The sequence below is a fragment of the Pecten maximus genome, chromosome 2, assembly GCF_902652985.1.
Source record: "Pecten maximus chromosome 2, xPecMax1.1, whole genome shotgun sequence".
In the NCBI taxonomy this organism is placed as follows: Eukaryota; Metazoa; Mollusca; class Bivalvia; order Pectinida; family Pectinidae; genus Pecten; species Pecten maximus.
The window spans coordinates 35,441,126-35,459,820 of record NC_047016.1 but is presented as its reverse complement, the minus strand read 5'-3'; the positions used below and the strand labels follow the sequence as shown (position 1 = coordinate 35,459,820).

The following is an 18,695-nucleotide window of genomic DNA, read 5'->3' as shown; positions in this document are numbered from 1 at the left end:
TAATAAACCTTTCGGTTAACTTTGTTTCATAATTTCAAATAAGCATGCATTGAAGTCATCGAGTTATCGAGTGAGGGTGTAGTATCTGAGCCGGGTACTATGGTCTGATAGTGTTGCCTAGCACACGAGTCAGGCATAATGGTCTGATAGTGTTGTCGAGGGATGGCATAACACCCGAGCCGGGCAGAATGGTCTGATAGTGTTGTCGAGGGATGGCATAACACCCGAGCCGGGCATAATGGTCTGATAGTGTTTTCGAGGGATGGCATAACACCCGAGCCGGGCATAATGGTCTGATAGTGTTTTCGAGGGATGGCATAACACCCGAGCCGGGCATAATGTTCTGATAGTGTTGTCGATGGATGACATACATTTGTGTAGTACCCGAAACGGAGGCTAGGGTAATATTCCATCTCCAGACAGCACTATCAACTGTGCCCTCAAAAGAAGGCTTACATTTTACTTTGCTGATTGCAATTTTCAACTGAATATATTTCACCATCTGATGTCCTGTCAGCGTCAGCCATTTCTGTTATCTGCGTCTAGCACTGCAGTATCAGTGACGTCATAATATATTCACATTTAAACACCACCTTCAAGCTATATCATACATTATTTTCTAAACCGAACATTACAACTGGAAAACCTATCATATAATTGTCGTGTAATTATTAAGCTAATTACATCGTTACTGTTTTCGCTAGCAAAACAAACGGTACTGTATTGAATTTGAGATTCAGCGATTACTGAATTCCGATGCATTGCTGTGTCGGATTAACATATTAGGATCGTTTGACATGCTACATACATTGTATATAAATTTAATCAAAGACTTCATCAACAGGCATCTGTTCTCGGAAAAGAAATCAAAACTGGCATTAAAATAATCAATGAAAAACAACACAATAAAATTTAATTGTTTATTATTAATATAAAATTAGTAGTTATTTGTAATAACAGTAGTATTGCACAAAAAAAGTTTTGATTATTCTCATAATCAGTTGTTGAGCAATCTTAGGTTAATGGTCAACAACAAATATCTTTAAAAAGAGATAACCGGCAAAATTGACATTTTTTTTTTCTTTCTAAACAGAATTGAACAAACAAATGGCTTAGGGATGACTACTAGTATGCCGTTTCGTCTTGTCATTTAGTGTTAAAAGTGTGAAGTTTCTACAACATAAACGTGGAATGTTTACTAATACAAATATTATAAATATATATTATATATTATAAACCTACAATACTTGGTCAGCCTGTATTAAAATAAAAGAGAGGGAAAGAGATCAATAGGGTAGAGATCAATAATGTGTCTAATTTACTCGGTCTGGCCGCATAATTGTAAACAAACAAGCTCTGACCAATAAAAGAAACAAAGGGGAAAAAAAGAAAATAAAAATACGCATTAACTGCGATACCGTATATGACACAGATTTTTCAAACCAGTCTGATACGGCTTTGCCGATAAATAACATGTAATAAGTATTTTATTTAAAATGAATATAAACCAATATTAATGTTAAAGTACAATTATATAATTACTCGCTCACAATTTTCTTCATTTTCACATTTGAACAGTTTAACTGATCTATAATTATGTTAGATCCAGCCCACCTTACATTCACACTCGCATACAACATGAAGACATATAGAATCGGACAAAACACAAAGAACAGCAGAACAAAAACAAAACACATATAAAAATAGCTACAGAGAAAGGAAGAGAGAAAGGGGGGGGGGGGGGGGGGGGGGGGGGGGGGTGAGGGTGATGGAAAATAGGGAAGAGAGGGGAATATGAAGGTGAGAGGAGGTAAGACTTTTGGTTATATACATGTATATCCTGGTGTGTTAAAAACCATTAAAAATGTGTCTCGCTCCTGGAGATTTCATACACACACAAAAATCCAGCCTGTTTCGGTTTCCTTCACTAAAGATGCAAGAGTTACCTTCCTTCATATGGTTATTGGTATCATGGTTATTATGAAAAATGACCCGAGTATTGGAATAATATAATTATCAGAAAAATCCTAATGGTAAAATAGTCTTGAATTAACAAAAATGTAAGATAAGATTCCATTCATATTGCACACATATACTGTATATTTAATTAACTGCTTATATTTCTATACATATAAGCATGGTCTAGTAAGTAACAACGACGGTATGGTCCAATATAGGTACTTGATCCTAACAACTAGAAAAAGACAATTGGTCATGTAGTTATAACGACAGGACAGACAAGTAAATTGTCGTATTTTCTATATCAAGACACAAGTAAATTGTAGAATTTTCGAGGCAATCCTCCCCTTTATCAAGACACAAGTAAATTACAAACGATCACATATCGAAATCAATTCGATAATATACTTGTCTGAATATCGTTTTTACTACATGACCAGTTACATATAAATATATAAACTATCTAATTGATTATGCAGATGCATTCAGACCTTGACCTGAGGTTAAGTGGCCGGCGCTGTAATCGACTGGGCTATCTCGGCGGTAAAAAACTTACAGATGTGAAATATCATTCGAAGTTTCGTCACCATTACACTGATTTTTCAATGATTTTTGTATCTTGTCCGATATTCTGCGAACCGGATAAAGATTTTTGTTTAGTCAAATGTACTTAACTAATCAAACATGTATAACTAGCAAGTTAAGGATCTGAATGCAAAATAGATTTGATGATAGATTTATCATTTTAATATTTTCAAAATGTATTCCATGCACTTGCTGAGAAAAGCTTAACTGTTTGATAGCCCTGTCGTTAACCCGAGTTTCCTCCGGCCCTGACACCATGTCTGGTGTAGGAAACTCGGGCTATCCTGTCGTGTGATATTTTGACGACACTTTGAAGAAAATTACCTTATTTTGCACACTGGTTTTCTTAATAAACTTAACAGATTTATACTCGAACGTCAATTATGATCGTGCCAAACACCTAACAAAATGTACAAACAACGCATGGTTATAACTTAGTATAAGACTACTGTGTCCAGCCCAATGTGGTGGGAGGCGACTGATGTGTTTACACGTTAACAAGTAGAAACATTTCTTGCTAAATATCAATTTTGATTGTTTGTAAAATTTTGACTCATATGCACATTAAATATCCACAAAAATTCTGATAAAACAAATGGAAGTTAGTTTGTTCGACGTCCTCATTTCAAATAAAGAAAAAAAATGTTATGCAAACATAGATCGCTTCGATATCAAAAGCTTATAATTGTTCAGACGTACATTGAAGTAAAAACAATACATTGTCAGAACTTGTTTTAACATATACAGCGTTACAATGTCAGTGTTTTACATAATTAACCAAGGAATCAGTAGCCGACGATCTGTTTTGTTCTGCCTTGTTCAGAAGCTGATTTTTTCACACAAACAGTTAATATTGAGCCCTTTTTTCACTTATGTTTATATCAATTTTCACATTCTTTGAAATATTGAAGAAGGTCACCATTTCCACTTTCCTGGAGAGCTTTCCTCACATTCGGTAGTTTACTCACTGGCTTTTTGCATAGAATATCCAGTAGCTTCTGACGTCTTCGTTCGCTACTCTCCTGTAACGAAACATCACATTATCAGACAAAGCCACTACACATTATACATGAATCTGCCTGGAAAAACGAAGACAGCTAGAACTCTAAACAAATGAATAATTAATATACCCCTAATCCACTCATCTTCAACCCTTGCAACCAAAATAACATCTTTTGCTCTGGAAAATTTGCTATCTTTCAAAACACTTACCGATATATAGTAGTTTGCAGCTTAATAAGAACATATTTTACCATGACAACCGAAACTTAAATACATGAATAGAAATTAAAAAAAAACCCACCTACACGCGGTCCCTAACAGTCCTCTACAGTTTCATTGAAATTGGTTAAACGAAGATAGCAGTCCTGACAATATATAACTTAAGTTCATGACAACCAAATGACAACTGTCGTTTTGGAAAATAGTACCATTATATTTGCCATCCCTAAAAAACCTCTGGGGGGGGGGGGGGGTGCCGACTGGTTAAGGTGTCCCGACACTTTAGCACTAGCCCCCCCCCCCCCCCCCCCCCCCCCTCCACCTCTGTGTTGAGTTTTCGAAACCACGTTGGGCAGTTGTCAGGACTGGTGTAGGCCGGTGTTACTCCGTCTTTCCTCCACCTCCCAAACATGGCCGTCCTTAAATGAACCCTGTGATGTTAATAGGGCGGGTTTTTTTTAAAAAAAAAACAAACACAAAGAGACCAAAAAAACCAACAAGTCAAAGTAGCGGTTCCCGAACAGCTATTGGCTTGAATAATGGGCATTAATAAGCTACACCTTTGACACAGATCGAATAGAATTAATCGAAGTAATAATGAGATATAAGCCAGTACAGAAAACCCATGTAAATAGACTCAAGTACATCTTCACATATTTCGTAGTATTTCTATGTGGTTAAATTGAAACTGGTAAACTTTGTATGGGGGGGGGGGGGGGGGGGGTCAGACAAGCTATGTCTCACTATAGCATCGAGTGTCATAACTCCGGTAAACATTGATATAACGTAATGTCTACTAGTGAGACTAAACATGTGTTCCTTTATCGCTTCGTGCCAATTGTACTAAATAGGTACGGTATCATATAATGAACGATATTGGATCTTAAATGAGTTCCAAAGATGGCAACCGCTGCCCGCTTGAAACATGAAAACTGATTATTTTGCTTTTAGTTTTAGATTAGTTCCGCCAAACATTAAAATGAAATTCATAATACGCAGTTGCTTTTATTTGGCAATATAACATTTGTAGCTTGAATCAAAATAAAAACATAAGATACATTAATATATCATTATAGATAATATCATTTGCGTTTTACGTAAAAGTTGCATATGCTTCTGCGTTGTGTTCAAACATGAAGAATAATTATTGTACTGGAAAATAAATGAAACAGATTTTCATAAATGAAATATTGTACTATGCTTCAATTCACGGAATCCTATTTTTTTCACATTATACTATTGGCTAGAACAACTTCATATAATTATCTATTGGTAGTTGACCTTTCCAAACTATGATGAAGCAAATGTCTGTCTTAGAGCTAATCTACTTACCCTGCTTCTGATCTCCTCGTGTTGATCCCCAGTTAGTACTTCGTACTGACGTAAATAATCCATAAACTCATTTTCATCCAGAGCTTTCTTAATTCTTTGGAAGTTTGGATTGATGTACTTGCTTAACAGTTCGAGTGATTTGTCGTTAGTTCCCTTGGTTACAATTAACCGATTGTTCAGTCTGCTGCTGATTCTCTTAACCATGCCACTTGTGTTTTCAACTGTCCCCCGCGTAACCTCAACATTTTTCAATATGTCAACTTGCCGCTCTCTCAATTCTACCAGAGAAGCTGACTGCAGTTCGGTCTCACTGCGACTAGCCTTCATCTGATCCATCAGTTTCCTTTGATGTTCCTGATCATCTTTTTCTTTCTGATTCCATTTCATCTCGAGAGTGGCAAGCGTCCTCTGTACCTGACACAACGGTTCTTCTTCTTTGTTTGTTGTCTCGTCGATTTCCTTCAGTGTAGTCACCTCGCCCACTCCGCGACTGGAAATATCTGAAACATAGCAAACATTGCGACCGGTTTCATTACAGTTAATTTGACATCATCGAGTTTTCGAGGACCATGAAAATTAAGACGCTATTATTTAATCCCGAATCATAATAGCAATTTTTTTAGTGTTGTAAATATAAGCAAATTTCATTTTCTACTACTTGTAAGCAGTGGATACTAGCGAAATTTTCAATCGTCAAATTCATGTACTTTGTCACTTTTGTCATTACAACTCTTGTTTTAAATGATCTCATAAGTTTGGTAAAGTTAATCGACAAAGGTATTTTTCTGTCTTGAAATACACCGCTGATAGAAAAAAAATGAAAAATGCCTTGTATATATATATATCATGGAATACACACCGGAACGTAAATCCAACGTGCAACCGGAAAAAATGAACACTGGTCTTCCGGACTTTGCCATCGGTACCGTGACCACAATTTGCCTTGTCATTGGATCACGGAGAATGTTACTTCGTAGAAGAACGTTTGGAAAGGATTTCAAAAGTTTCCTATATCTGAAACTATTGTTTGTTGAAGTCAAACGACTGAAATGCTCCTCAGACAACACTGCTATCTCACAGACTCCATTCGGCTCTGATCTTGTCACCTGCAACATCACTTTATCGTGTTGGTTCAATGATCTATCTCCAAAACAAACCTCTGTTGGTTCGATATCACTTCTATATGTAGATTTGTCCGCACTGAAGTGATCAGAATAGTCTCCGTCATCAACAAATGTCAGTCGATCCTCCTTTCGGCCACCTAAAATTATAGAGTGATGCACTTTTATTATATTTGTCAGCATCGTACTGTCAATACAAATTAAATCATGCTTTTAAACGTATTTCACGCTACAAACACGATTATTTTCATTTTTCAAAGGTGTGTTTTATCACCCTCGACACTCCAGGAGTCTCATTCACTTTTGCACCTTACACCACTAAAAATGTCATAACGAAATCGAAGGCTCATCAATCACGGATGTCTCGTGACTCACAATAACTTTATAAGAATGACTTGAACGTGGTTGTCACTTGTCTGTAATCTTCAAAAGAAATGGATCAACTTAACAAATGATTTGTCATAACATATTCCAGGTGTGAAGAGAGTAAAAAGTGAACTTAACCCCTGGGTATCAAAGTCGATTTGAGATATACAAGTCTATACATTGTAGATGTTTGTCTTTATACAATACATACCCTCAGTTACCATGGTGACTATAGTGATATTTCCCTCCAGTTCCAAGAGAAGTAACCATGGTTTCCCTTGTTCGTTCTCTAAATCTTTCGTCCTGTTTGGTGTGTTCACTGCCTAACTTGCTTTCTTCTTCCACGACAAAGTTGTAATAACAGGAACCCTCTGAACAAACGTCATCCTGAAGTTGCATGCAATAAACATGTGTGTCATATGAAGTTTTTTCTAGTGTTATTTTCGTTTGTCGTGCAAACGACTCCTGATTCTGTGTCAAAAAGATGTTGATCTTCCCTTTACCTTCAACTATCAGCTTGTTCCTCAGACCAGACACTAACGAAGGACAGGTACGTAAAACACGTGATCCACCAACAATCTGTGCAGACCTGTTCCCATTACATAGTTGAACATTTGCTGAATGGCTAATGCAAAATTTTAAATCTTCGGTTTGCATTTTGACATCTTCAAAAGAAAGAAAATGGAGACATTTATATTTTATCATCAAGGGTTAAGTAACAAATGATTGATAAATTGAAGTCGGTCAGAGCGGGATATCGCTATACTCTTGACTAAGTCTCTATAGAACTGGTATCGATCGGATGATGCAATGCACAATTAACTATTGTGGATGTTAAAATTAGAAAAATTAAAAAAGAAAGAAATTAAGTGTAGTAGATGCCTGTTTGTAAATTAATTCTCCAGGTAGGCAAGAATGTTGCTCCGTCGCTTGTGTATGGTATCTATACATGTAGTCCTTCTCATGTATATCATTTGTAACAAATCCCTGTGTTTTAAGTGATCTACAGGCGTCAAGTTTGCTTATATCAGGAACAAACACAGGAATCAAGTAGAATGACGTAATTCAGGTTTAGACAGAAGAAAAGATGATTTTGTCAATACTATGTAAACGTCAATAAGAATGTGGTATGAGATCACGTTATAATCTATCAAATGCTGACATAAATCTACAAAAAATATATTAGCATATATTCATATATATTAAAGATTTCAATGAAATATTTCTACATTGTACAGGGAAAATAACAATTAGTTTTCTAACTGGTAGATATCTAATACCGTTCTCAAATATTGCATTCAAGGGACATTGTAATTGTATTATCGTCACTGAAAAGCGCTGACTGATCTATTGCTACAAAGTTTACTTAACACAATTTACGACTATACTAGAGGGCTATTCAATTCTACCTTTTTACGTTTTAACATATTACTTCAGATTCTATAAAAAGATACTATTATATTGAATTCATCGTTGGCACCGGTCCAAGGAACAGGTATTCAGGGTAATATGATATCAGGACATACATTCCCCTGACACTTAAATAGGCCTCATTCCTTACTGTTAAATAAACGGTGTTTAAGGTTTTGTTACATTGTATTGAGCGTTTTTAACTCGTACACACGTACATGTACACTGTAATACAAGGCGCCAAGGACACTATATGGAAATGTTTACCGACACAAAATCAGTATCTAATAATAACACCAAGCTAAATGATATGTCAGTAATGTGTATAATTCTTCGAATGTAATCATAACCTCGGCCCTGGCATCAAGCTTTATGGGCATCGCGAACTTATTTTCAAGTTCTTCCAATTTTTCGTATTACCCTTAAGCTTTACAGATCATCAAAAAACAAGTACAGTACAAATAGTTACAAAATGGCCATGGCATACACTGCTAAGGTGGTATGAAATGCGATAGCTTAAGACATGTATAGAAAAAACTTATTATTTTTCTTGTTTTTGTTTGTTTTGTTATTTTTTTGTTTTTTTGTTTTTTGTTTTTTTGTTTTTTTTTTAATCTTTACATAGTTGTTCTTATTTAATACTTCCGTAACGAATATACATACATTGGTATCTTATGGACCAAATACAAACAACCTTGAAAACAGGTGGTCTAGGCCAATAATACTTTTCAATATATTTTCATCTTATAGTTTGGTACAAATAACATGTAAGTTATTCAGAAATGGTATCATTCTTCAATGGAAATCAAAGAGCAAAAAGGCTCACAATCTCTGTGATCTGACAATATTTCGGTATCCATTCACAACCGCTAAACTGTGAAATGACATACCTAGCTTTGTAAATAAAGTTCTTGTCTTCCGTGGCATACATTTTCTTACGTACAATTATAAAACATTACTATCAATAAAAATTAATCTGTAAAGCTAACATTTTGGAAATGAATCAAAAAGAGTTTACCTCACTTTAATTCATCCTCATATTCAATAGGAACACCTTATTTTAAATAACCAAAATTCATAGTTCGACCCGTATATGTTCAACAAATTGATTTTTACAATCCTCATTCTACTTGTTTATGGTCTAGGAATGGAGGTACTGGTTAAACATTCAAAAACCCCACCTTCACTAAAATCATGGGGAAATTCCTTTGTAAGTTGTACAGAGAGACGTGATCAGATAATTCATAGAAATTGTATATATGAAATGGATTGGTTTATACATTTAAAAAATAAATTAGTGTTCAAACATTATCATAACAACTCCAGCCAGAGTATTACAAAAAGTTTTAATCGTGAGCAAATTTTGTGGGTCACGCCCATTATAAATACGCATTCCAGTTGATTTACATAAATTTATAAACATGTTGCCGGAAGTTGTCTACCTCGATCAAGATTAAAATGTAAACGTAGACTCTCTTCACATACATATGTTAATAGTGATTGTAATCTTTCATTGAAACTACTATGCATAATATCAGACTGAATATAGTCAGCATCAGTTCCAGAAGGAATATCTAAATCTCCAATAATTATAGGCTAGCCATCATTTAAGTCCTTTTTTAAAAGAGATTCTAACTCATAAATAAACCATTATTAAAACTCGTGTAATACTACGAATTTACAGAAGTTACATTTTTTGTAGATATGCATATGCACTTGCAAATCTGTATTTATAGTTTTGTCAAAACAGAGAATAACAACAGTATCAAAAAGACCTTCATCGATAGACATATAATTGGTTACTTCTTTCTCGAATTACACAATGATACTACATGTACCACCTGTGGTATGTTGTGTTAAACTGCTAAATACAACAATAGGTTTAGGTTATCAATATTAAGCTGACAATCATTAGGTATATAGCATTCGGTTACAAATATGATATCATAAATGGAACAAAAATAAGAAAACACTTATTACTTCCCAGGAAATTAACGAAATAGTAGATTTCCAGCTGACAGATAGTATTCAGTTATTTGAGTTCCTGAAATGGTTTAATGATTGGGTAGAGTAGCACGAGATCGACAATTGTTTATAGATGACATTCCAGGTATGTTACTCATCGCGATAAAGTCGATCATCTATGCACAGTTTACAACACTTACGCTTGTCAGGGCCCTTGTTTAAACATAACCACACACGCTTCCTGGACTACTCATGGGTATTAAGCACATTTATAAGTCAAATACCAATTATAGACTGATATATATCTATACGTTAGTCTGTAATAGGTCTTTGACTTATAAACGTTTTAAGCACCTATGGACTACTGTACAGGCTTCGGGTACTGCTCGCGTATAAACACAGGGGAACATGTGTTATGAATAATGAATGCTGTTTCAGTACACGTATATTTATCGGCAATAGTTGACAGAGAAACGAGACGCAGGTCGATACGGCTTAGGTTGCATGGCATACAATGTTTAAAAATAACTTTAATTTGCCATTTAGTATTCTAATACGTTTAACAGTTGCATACAGGTAGTCAAATATGCAACGCTACAGTCTGTTGGTAATGAAATGCAATGGTCTGCATATATATCGGGCAACAACAATGAAGTATATATTGTGAGCTTCTCGTAAGATTAGTCGATTCCGGTAATTCCCTATAGAGTTTTTAACGATAAATTTAGTCAGGTGCCAGTGAAACTGATGTTAAACAACAACAAATGATACATGTATATAAAATCGTCAGATCAAACGGATACACTATTCTCTCTACTGCTACCCGCTTCATATCCTAAACACAAGATATACATGTACATATGCACTGCTGACAATCGATTAGTAACACACAACATTTGTAATTCACAATAAGGATATACATACCCTCTTCCATGAGTCTGATTCTGTATGGCTTGGTGGATCTAGTTCATCAACAAAGTATTGCAACATAATCACTGAAATGGAACAAATATTCCGACCAATGAACATACCGTCATAAGTTATAGGATATTACGTGTATACTGAAATAGAAGCATTGTCCTTCCTTTGTGACGTTAAGGGTGTGTACATAAATAGTCTTAATGGTTACATGGGAATTTTCACCGACCAATTATAACAATACCTGGAAGTCCATGCTCTAGTCAATCCTAGTTGTATCATCCTAGGCACATTTTCATGGTGATTATATACCATGTAAATATTTTTCTGTGATATATGCACATGTTTATATACTCATGTAGACTCCTTTTTGAATAAGTACACTGTATATATTGTATATCAGGTGTATATGTAACAGGAAGGAGTAGTAAAACAATCCCTTGTCCGTGTCGAGCTTCGAACTAGCGACATTTCGCTTTAAATGCAAGCAGCCTAACTGTAGGCTAAAGGGATTCCCTGCTAGCCTGAGCTAGTAAGCTTAAGGTGATCTATACTCTCAAATTGTACACCACTTCCTCCATTACAAAGTCTTTGTCCCGAAGACAACCAAACCCTGGTTCTTTTGCTCCATGGAAGCCTCGCCGTCTCCTGTAGCTTTCATTTAGGTCAGCGACACCAAATCTGTAATAGGAAGGGGTTGAGAAAAATACCTTGCCCATTTCGGGCTTCAAACTAGCGACCTTTCGCTCTCAAGTAAAATACCCTACCACTGTAGGCTAAAGGGTTATTCTCGCTAGCCTGGGGTTGTAAGGTAATACTAATAATAATAATGGTCTTGATTTTGTGAGTGATATAAACACTCCCACTTAGAATAGAAAAATTTACATAAATATTTCACAGATGACGAGGTATTTATTGCTTACTATACATTATCTAAAACAAGTTAAAAGTAGTAACGGAGACTGAATATTTCCCCCTTAATATTTTGAGGATATGTTACTTCCTTCTATTACAAAACTATTCGCAAAATTATTTGATTCAGAATATTTTTTTTCCACAAATGTGGCCACGTGGTTATTTAGTTCCAATCTTTAAAATATTGCGATGTTAACAACACATTAAGTATAGAGGCATAACTCTGGTCTGTTATATAGGCAAATTCTATAAATCTGTTCTTAAAAGAAGACTTTTGAAGCGTGGTAAAATTACATTACTTCTGATGCTCAGTTTGATTTCAAGAGGATTGTTAACCTGAATGAGCAATATTCGTACATCAACCAATGAATAAAAGGATATAAAAAATAAATGCAGGCTGTAATGCTGTTTTGTAGACTATAAAAGCCTTTAGCTTCATCGATAGAAGAAGTCTATAGAGTAAGCTAATCAAACAATGAAAACAAAAGAAAGGCGTTAACAATCAAAAAATCTTTGTACAATAATGTTAGATCTTATGTTAAATGTAATGTCCTTATCGGTCTCTTTCAAGTGGAAATTCTCTCGACAATTGTAAATTCAATTACATAAATAAAGATATCTATCGGTAGATACATTCTGCATGATAACCATATTAATTTTTATTCGTGTAGGCTGATCACTCGGTTTTAGCAGAATCAACAAGTGCGTTACAATCAATACTAAACACATTGCTTATATATGATGATAAATGGAAGCTTACACTTATAACAAAAACAGCATTTTTTTTCGGAATGGTGGACGTATAAACGAGGATGAAAAATGGTTTTATACAGTAACAATGTCATGTTAAAACAGCTTGATGGTTTTCCGTCCGTTCCTTGGGGAGAAAAACACACTTGAAGAGTTTCCCAAAGATGTTTTGAATGATAATTTAAGAAGTTTTTGCTTCGGTAAGATTTTACTTTATTGGTGATTAAATTAATATTCAGACAAAATATTGATATGTGAAGAGTTTTAATTAGGATATTATTGTTATTATAATGACTTACGGGATAATAAAACATATGGAATGAAATTTGTGTGCAAACATAGTTTGTCAAAATAGGGTATGGTCTTTCAGAATATCACAAGTATATTTAGTAAAAATGTCAAATAAAGAAATTAAAAAATTGAAGAAAATGGATGGCTGAGGGACACTTTCGCCAGAAATTCGGTAATGATATGAGAGAAAAAGACTCTTTCATTATGTCTGTATGTAGGATAGGGATATTCCACCCTCGGGATCACAAAATGTTGTAAAACCCTCGGCAAGCCTCGGGTTTCACCACATTGTGTGACCCCTCGGGTGGAATATCCCTATCCTACATATACACATATGAAAGCGTCTTATATTACTTTATTGTTTATTAAATTAATATTCAGACAAAATATTGATATGTGAAGAGTTTTAATTAGGATATTATTGTTATTATAATGACTTTCGGGATAATAAAACATATGGGTGACAATGGATTCCCGGGGCTTGACAATATCCACTGTCACAGGCTAAAGAATGTAATATTTATATAATATCAACTCCGCTATTTTATCGTGCACTTGACTGTACATGTTACGATGATCTAGCTTATCTAAGATTTCAAAGAAGCAACAAAATGTTTGAGACAATATTCAATTATCCTTATATACTTTACTGAACAGAGTCATACTGTATGGCATAGAGCGATGGATAGTTTGAATATAAGAATTACAAATGCCAAGTTACCAATAAATGAATATAAATATATATGTATTAATCTCGACCCCGCGTCTGTTGCACTGCTGAGATGTGGATTCGACAGCTTAGTAAGAGTTGTCTCCCGTTGACTGAATAGTGGGCATAATGCAGTTATTGTATGAAATTATATCAAAAATGAAATAAATGGAAAAACAAAATAAGACCACGACGAGATTCGAACTCGCAATCCTCCGATCAGAAGTCGGGAGCCTTATCCAGTTTGGCCACGCGGTCTTTCCTTACGGAAACCCCGCTAAACATAAATAATGACTAGGTGGCACAGTGGTGAAATAATATAACATGATGCAATGGTATGAAATAGGCGTTCATAGTAGCTATGAGAAATTTATACATACACAAATACATAAACAATGCTCTCAGGTGTGACTTTTTACAAGGAAACCTTTCGTTAACTAGTTTGGAGAATGATCAAACTTATCTAAGTAAAGACATTCCTAGAGTGACACTGACCTTACAACAAATCAGAAATATTTTGATGCTGACTATAGTTTATAAATGCCTTTAGAAAATGTCCTTAAAAGATACAGATCAATAAGAGCTTTTGTAACTTGTGCGGAATATATCCCTATAAGTTATCGTAGCTTTAAAAATATACACCATCTTAAATAATTATTTATCTTTGTTTTTAATTATTATTATTATTTCAAGTAATTAAGATTGAAATAAATATAATATATTTACATATACACATATATGTGCAGATATCCCGGTCTGTAAAAACTCGAAATATAAGATCAGTTTGTATACATGTAGTTCTATTTATTTAAGCATTGATGTCATTTTTTTTTTCAGTTTCATCGGGGTATGAAACAAATTTTGTTTGCGAACTGTATGAATCCGCGTAATTATTTTTTTTTTGTTTTCATGGTAAATACTCAAATGTGACTGGTCGAAAAATTCTTTTCATTCTTCTATGAAAGAAATTCCGAGAATGGCGCGAAAAAATGTGACGTCACAATACGACAATTGAGGTTGCGTATTGATTTGAGAAAAAGAATCCCATTTAAAACCAGTAAAATTGTACATAAAACATGTTTTGAATTAGAAAATCATTTTCAAAAATTAATTATAAGCTTTGATGTAAATTTTTTTTTTTTTAGTTTTATCGGGGTATGAAACAAAATTTTGTTTGCAAAGTGTATGAATCCGGTTTTGTTTCATACCCCGATGAAACTAAAAATAAAATGACATCAATGCTTAATTGAATGCAAAAAATATTAAAAAGTGCTTGTAGTTGTCTTTTTTTTGGGACGTATGGTTGCCTGTGGCGGAGAATCAATGTGTCCTCTAGAAAGTGATGTGTTTATATCACGGTACATGAAAAACACAACATGACACTATTGTACGCGTATGGGACACGTAGATAGCTTTTACTTATTCTACATGAAAAGTAAATAACAAAACTACACGCGAACAGTCGCTGTGACCAGATTTGATATAAAGTGTATGATTTTGATTTACAAAAGCTACAGTATATAAATCACCGAAGGGGTGAATATTCTCAAATTTTTTGAAGAGTAAAAACGTGAAAATAAAAATGCTCCCGTTTACCTATTTATCTATCTATTCATCTATTTCATCAATGCATCGTTACCACAGGATACGTCATCATCTACCAAAACCTGTCGATATCAGAAACAAACTATTACAGCGACATCACAAAGAAACGGTCATTGTTGATTATATACCCTTTCCAAGTTTCATTGGCTCAAACACCAGATGATCAGACACTCGAGCCAGTAAACAGTTGTATATACACATGTAAGTATTTTTAATGGTAATTCAGATATGCTTAATCATTGGTTTAGAGTTCCAAAATTATATGTCTGTTGTTGATTTGTTGTTGAAATGTGTAAAGAGATAAGATTTTACTTTATTGTTTATTTAATTCATATTCAGACAAAAGATTGGTGTGAAGAGTTTTAATTAGGATATTGTTATTATAATGACTTTCGGGATAATAAATATATGGGTGACAATGGGTTTCCGGGGCTTGACAATATCCACTGTCACAGGCTAAAGAATGTAATATAAATATAATATCAACTCCGCTATTTTATCGTGCACGTGACTGTACATGTTACGATGATCTAGCTTATCTAAGATTTCAAGGAAACAACAAAATGTTTGAGACAATATTCAATTATCCTTATATACTTTACTGAACAGAGTCATACTGTATGGCATAGAGCGATGGATAGTTTGAATATAAGAATTACAAATGCCAAGTTACCAATAAATGAATATAAATATATATGTATTAATCTCGACCCCGGGTCTGTTGCACTGCTGAGATGTGGATTCGACAGCTTAGTAAGAGTTGTCTCCCGTTGACTGAATAGTTGGCATAATGCAGTTATTGTATGAAATTATATCAAAAATGAAATAAATGAAGAAAAAAAAATAAGACCACGACGAGATTCGAACTCGCAATCCTCCGATCAGAAGTCGGGAGCCTTATCCAGTTTGGCCACGCGGTCTTTCCTTACGGAAACCCCGCTAAACATAAATAATTACTAGGTGGCACAGTGGTGAAATAATATAACATGATGCAATGGTATGAAATAGGCGTTCATAGAGCCATGAGAAATTTATACATACACAAATACATAAACAATGCTCTCAGGTGTGACTTTTTACAAGGAAACCTTTCGTTAACTAATTTGGAGAATTATCAAACTTATCTAAGTAAAGACATTCCTAGTGACACTGACCTTGCAACATATCAGAAATATTTTGATATAGTTTATAAATAGAGGATCTGTCATGAGTTTCCCTTCATATTAGATTTATGATACGAGTTTTGAATTTTTTATTTTTGCGAGCCTCTGGCGAGCAAAAATAAAAAATTCTAAACGAGTATCATAAATCTAACATGAAGGGAAACGAATGACAGATTCTTTTTATCATATGACGTTTTCTTTCATCGTTCCCCATCAAAAACTGATTTTCTCTTTTGCCTTGAATCGTCACATCTCAACCAAATCACCCGAACCTTCGAAGTAGGTCAATTATACCGACGAGAGAAGAAATAGTTCTAACACAACTGACTCTTGAAAAGGATTCATTTTATTAAATACACGTCTCAAAACAAAATTTCAGCATTTTTTCATTTAATCTATAATAGATAAATTGTCCTTGGTGTTTGAAACAATGAGGAAAATATTTTAGTTTGAAAGTTCATGAGCGACTGTTTTTGATGTGACGAAGCCGTGACGTCACTTGGCGCGATAATGGAGGCTTCGTTGTACAAATGTCTATTCGCTGTCGCTGTCGTACAGAACCATTGTACGGCGCCTTTTCACTGCTTTGTGTTTATCCTCGTCCTCGCGGGAGTTTATGGAGATGTGAAATGTTCCACCGTGAATATTCCCACTGAACATCGTGTTCAGACTGCCGTGAAAAGCGACTTTGGATGCCGATTTGTTGGCAGTGTTGTTTGTTTTGACATTACACGTGTTTGTCGACGACAGTGTCAGCATGTTATTCTGAGTAACCGTTGAAGGCAAGTTGTAACAAACTAGATTCTACATTGCCGTTTTTCATGAGGATTTTATTAAATAATGTTATTATTTGTTTATTTGAAAAGAATCTAGACTAGATATGTCTCATCGGACAACGCAACCGCAATTTTCTATAGGAGTTGAAATATGTTACTAGGGGTCATAAAATAGATGTCTGCCAGGCCTAATTTAACATCTTATAGTATAAATATAATTAAAAAACTTAGGATGTTTACATCTTGGATTTTATCTTTGATTGTACAATATGTTATGTTAATAAACCAATTTGTCGTTCAGTTGATTTTTATTCAAAGTTTACAAGCACTAGTCGCCATTTTTACGAGTCGTAGTAAAAAGAAGTAGGTCGTTCCCACGCGTATGAATACAGTTCTCACGGAACCAGCCAATCAGCGTAGCGAAAGGTGTTATTACACTAGTGTCATAAAGAAAATTTATGTGATGGGGTTTATGACACCGTATATAACGGTAGTCATATGATAAATGCCTTTAGAAGATGTCCTTAAAAGATACAGATCAATAAGAGCTTTTGTAACTTGTGCGGAATATATCCCTTTGATTAAGTTATCATAGCTTTAAAAATATACACAAACTTAAATAATTATCTATCTTTTTTTCCCTTTTTTTTTAATTATTATTATTATGTTCAAGTAATTTATGTATATATGTGCAGATATTCCCGGTCTGTAAAAACTCGAAATATAAGATTAGTTTGTATACATATAGTTCTATTAATTTTATATTGAATGCAAAAAGTATTAAAAAGTGCTTAGCTGTCGTTTTTTGGGACTTATGGTTGTCCGTGGCGGGGAATCAATGTGTCCTCTAGAAAGTGATGTGTTTATATCACGGTACATGAAAAATACAACATGACACTATTGTACGCGTATGGGACACGCATATAGCTCTTACTTATATATGAATTATAAATTATAAAACTACACATCAACAGCCGCTGTGACCAGATTTGATAAAAGTGTATTATTTTGATATATCAAAGCTACAGTATATATTTCACCGAAGGGGTGAATATTTTCACATTTTTGAAGAGTGAAAAAATGACTTTTATCCATTTATTTTTTTTATACGTCATCATAATTTTATGATAGCGACATCACAAAGAAACTGTCATTGGTTTTTTGAAGAAACAGCCGACATTTTGATTATATACCCTTTAATTGTTGTCCAAGTTTCATTGGCTCCAACACCAGATGATCAGACACTCGATCAAGAATACAGTTGTATATAAGATCTCATGGCATCAGAATTTACAGTGCTGCAGGTTTCCGATGGCGGAGAGTAGTGATGCTATTATTCAGTTTCACATTAAAATCTAAAATACAAGTGAAATGTATTTAATATAAAAGATCACAGCGAAATTTTAACCCACAATTCTCCGACCAGATTAATGTACAGTACAAAATTAACTACAATTGTACATGTACAGTTGAGTGTAGACTAAAGGTTACACCCAAGTGCACTCCGAGTGCACTCCATTTGGACTTGGAGTGCACTCCGTTTGGACTCCAGGTAAACTTGTAAGTGTATATATTACAATAGGATGATGAGGTAAATGTGGAAAAGTTT

General features: G+C 34.4%; 1 protein-coding gene and 2 non-coding genes across 3 annotated transcripts; all 3 read right to left on the bottom strand.

Annotated features, from left to right (window-relative positions):
* Positions 1-906: 906 nt before the first annotated feature.
* On the bottom strand, positions 907-10,977 carry LOC117321896. Its single transcript, XM_033876521.1, has 5 exons — positions 10,884-10,977; positions 6,796-7,249; positions 5,957-6,358; positions 5,098-5,597; positions 907-3,566 (listed from the first exon to the last, which is right to left on the bottom strand). The coding sequence occupies exons 2-5, from the start codon at positions 6,806-6,808 to the stop codon at positions 3,426-3,428; spliced, it is 1,056 nt and encodes a 351-aa protein (XP_033732412.1). The 5' UTR covers positions 6,809-7,249; positions 10,884-10,977; the 3' UTR covers positions 907-3,425.
* A 2,749-nt stretch (positions 10,978-13,726) lies between these two features.
* On the bottom strand, positions 13,727-13,800 carry Trnar-ucu. Its single transcript has one exon. It is a non-coding gene; the product is annotated as a tRNA-Arg (tRNA).
* A 2,193-nt stretch (positions 13,801-15,993) lies between these two features.
* Trnar-ucu lies at positions 15,994-16,067 on the bottom strand. Its single transcript has one exon. It is a non-coding gene; the product is annotated as a tRNA-Arg (tRNA).
* Positions 16,068-18,695: the final 2,628 nt, after the last annotated feature.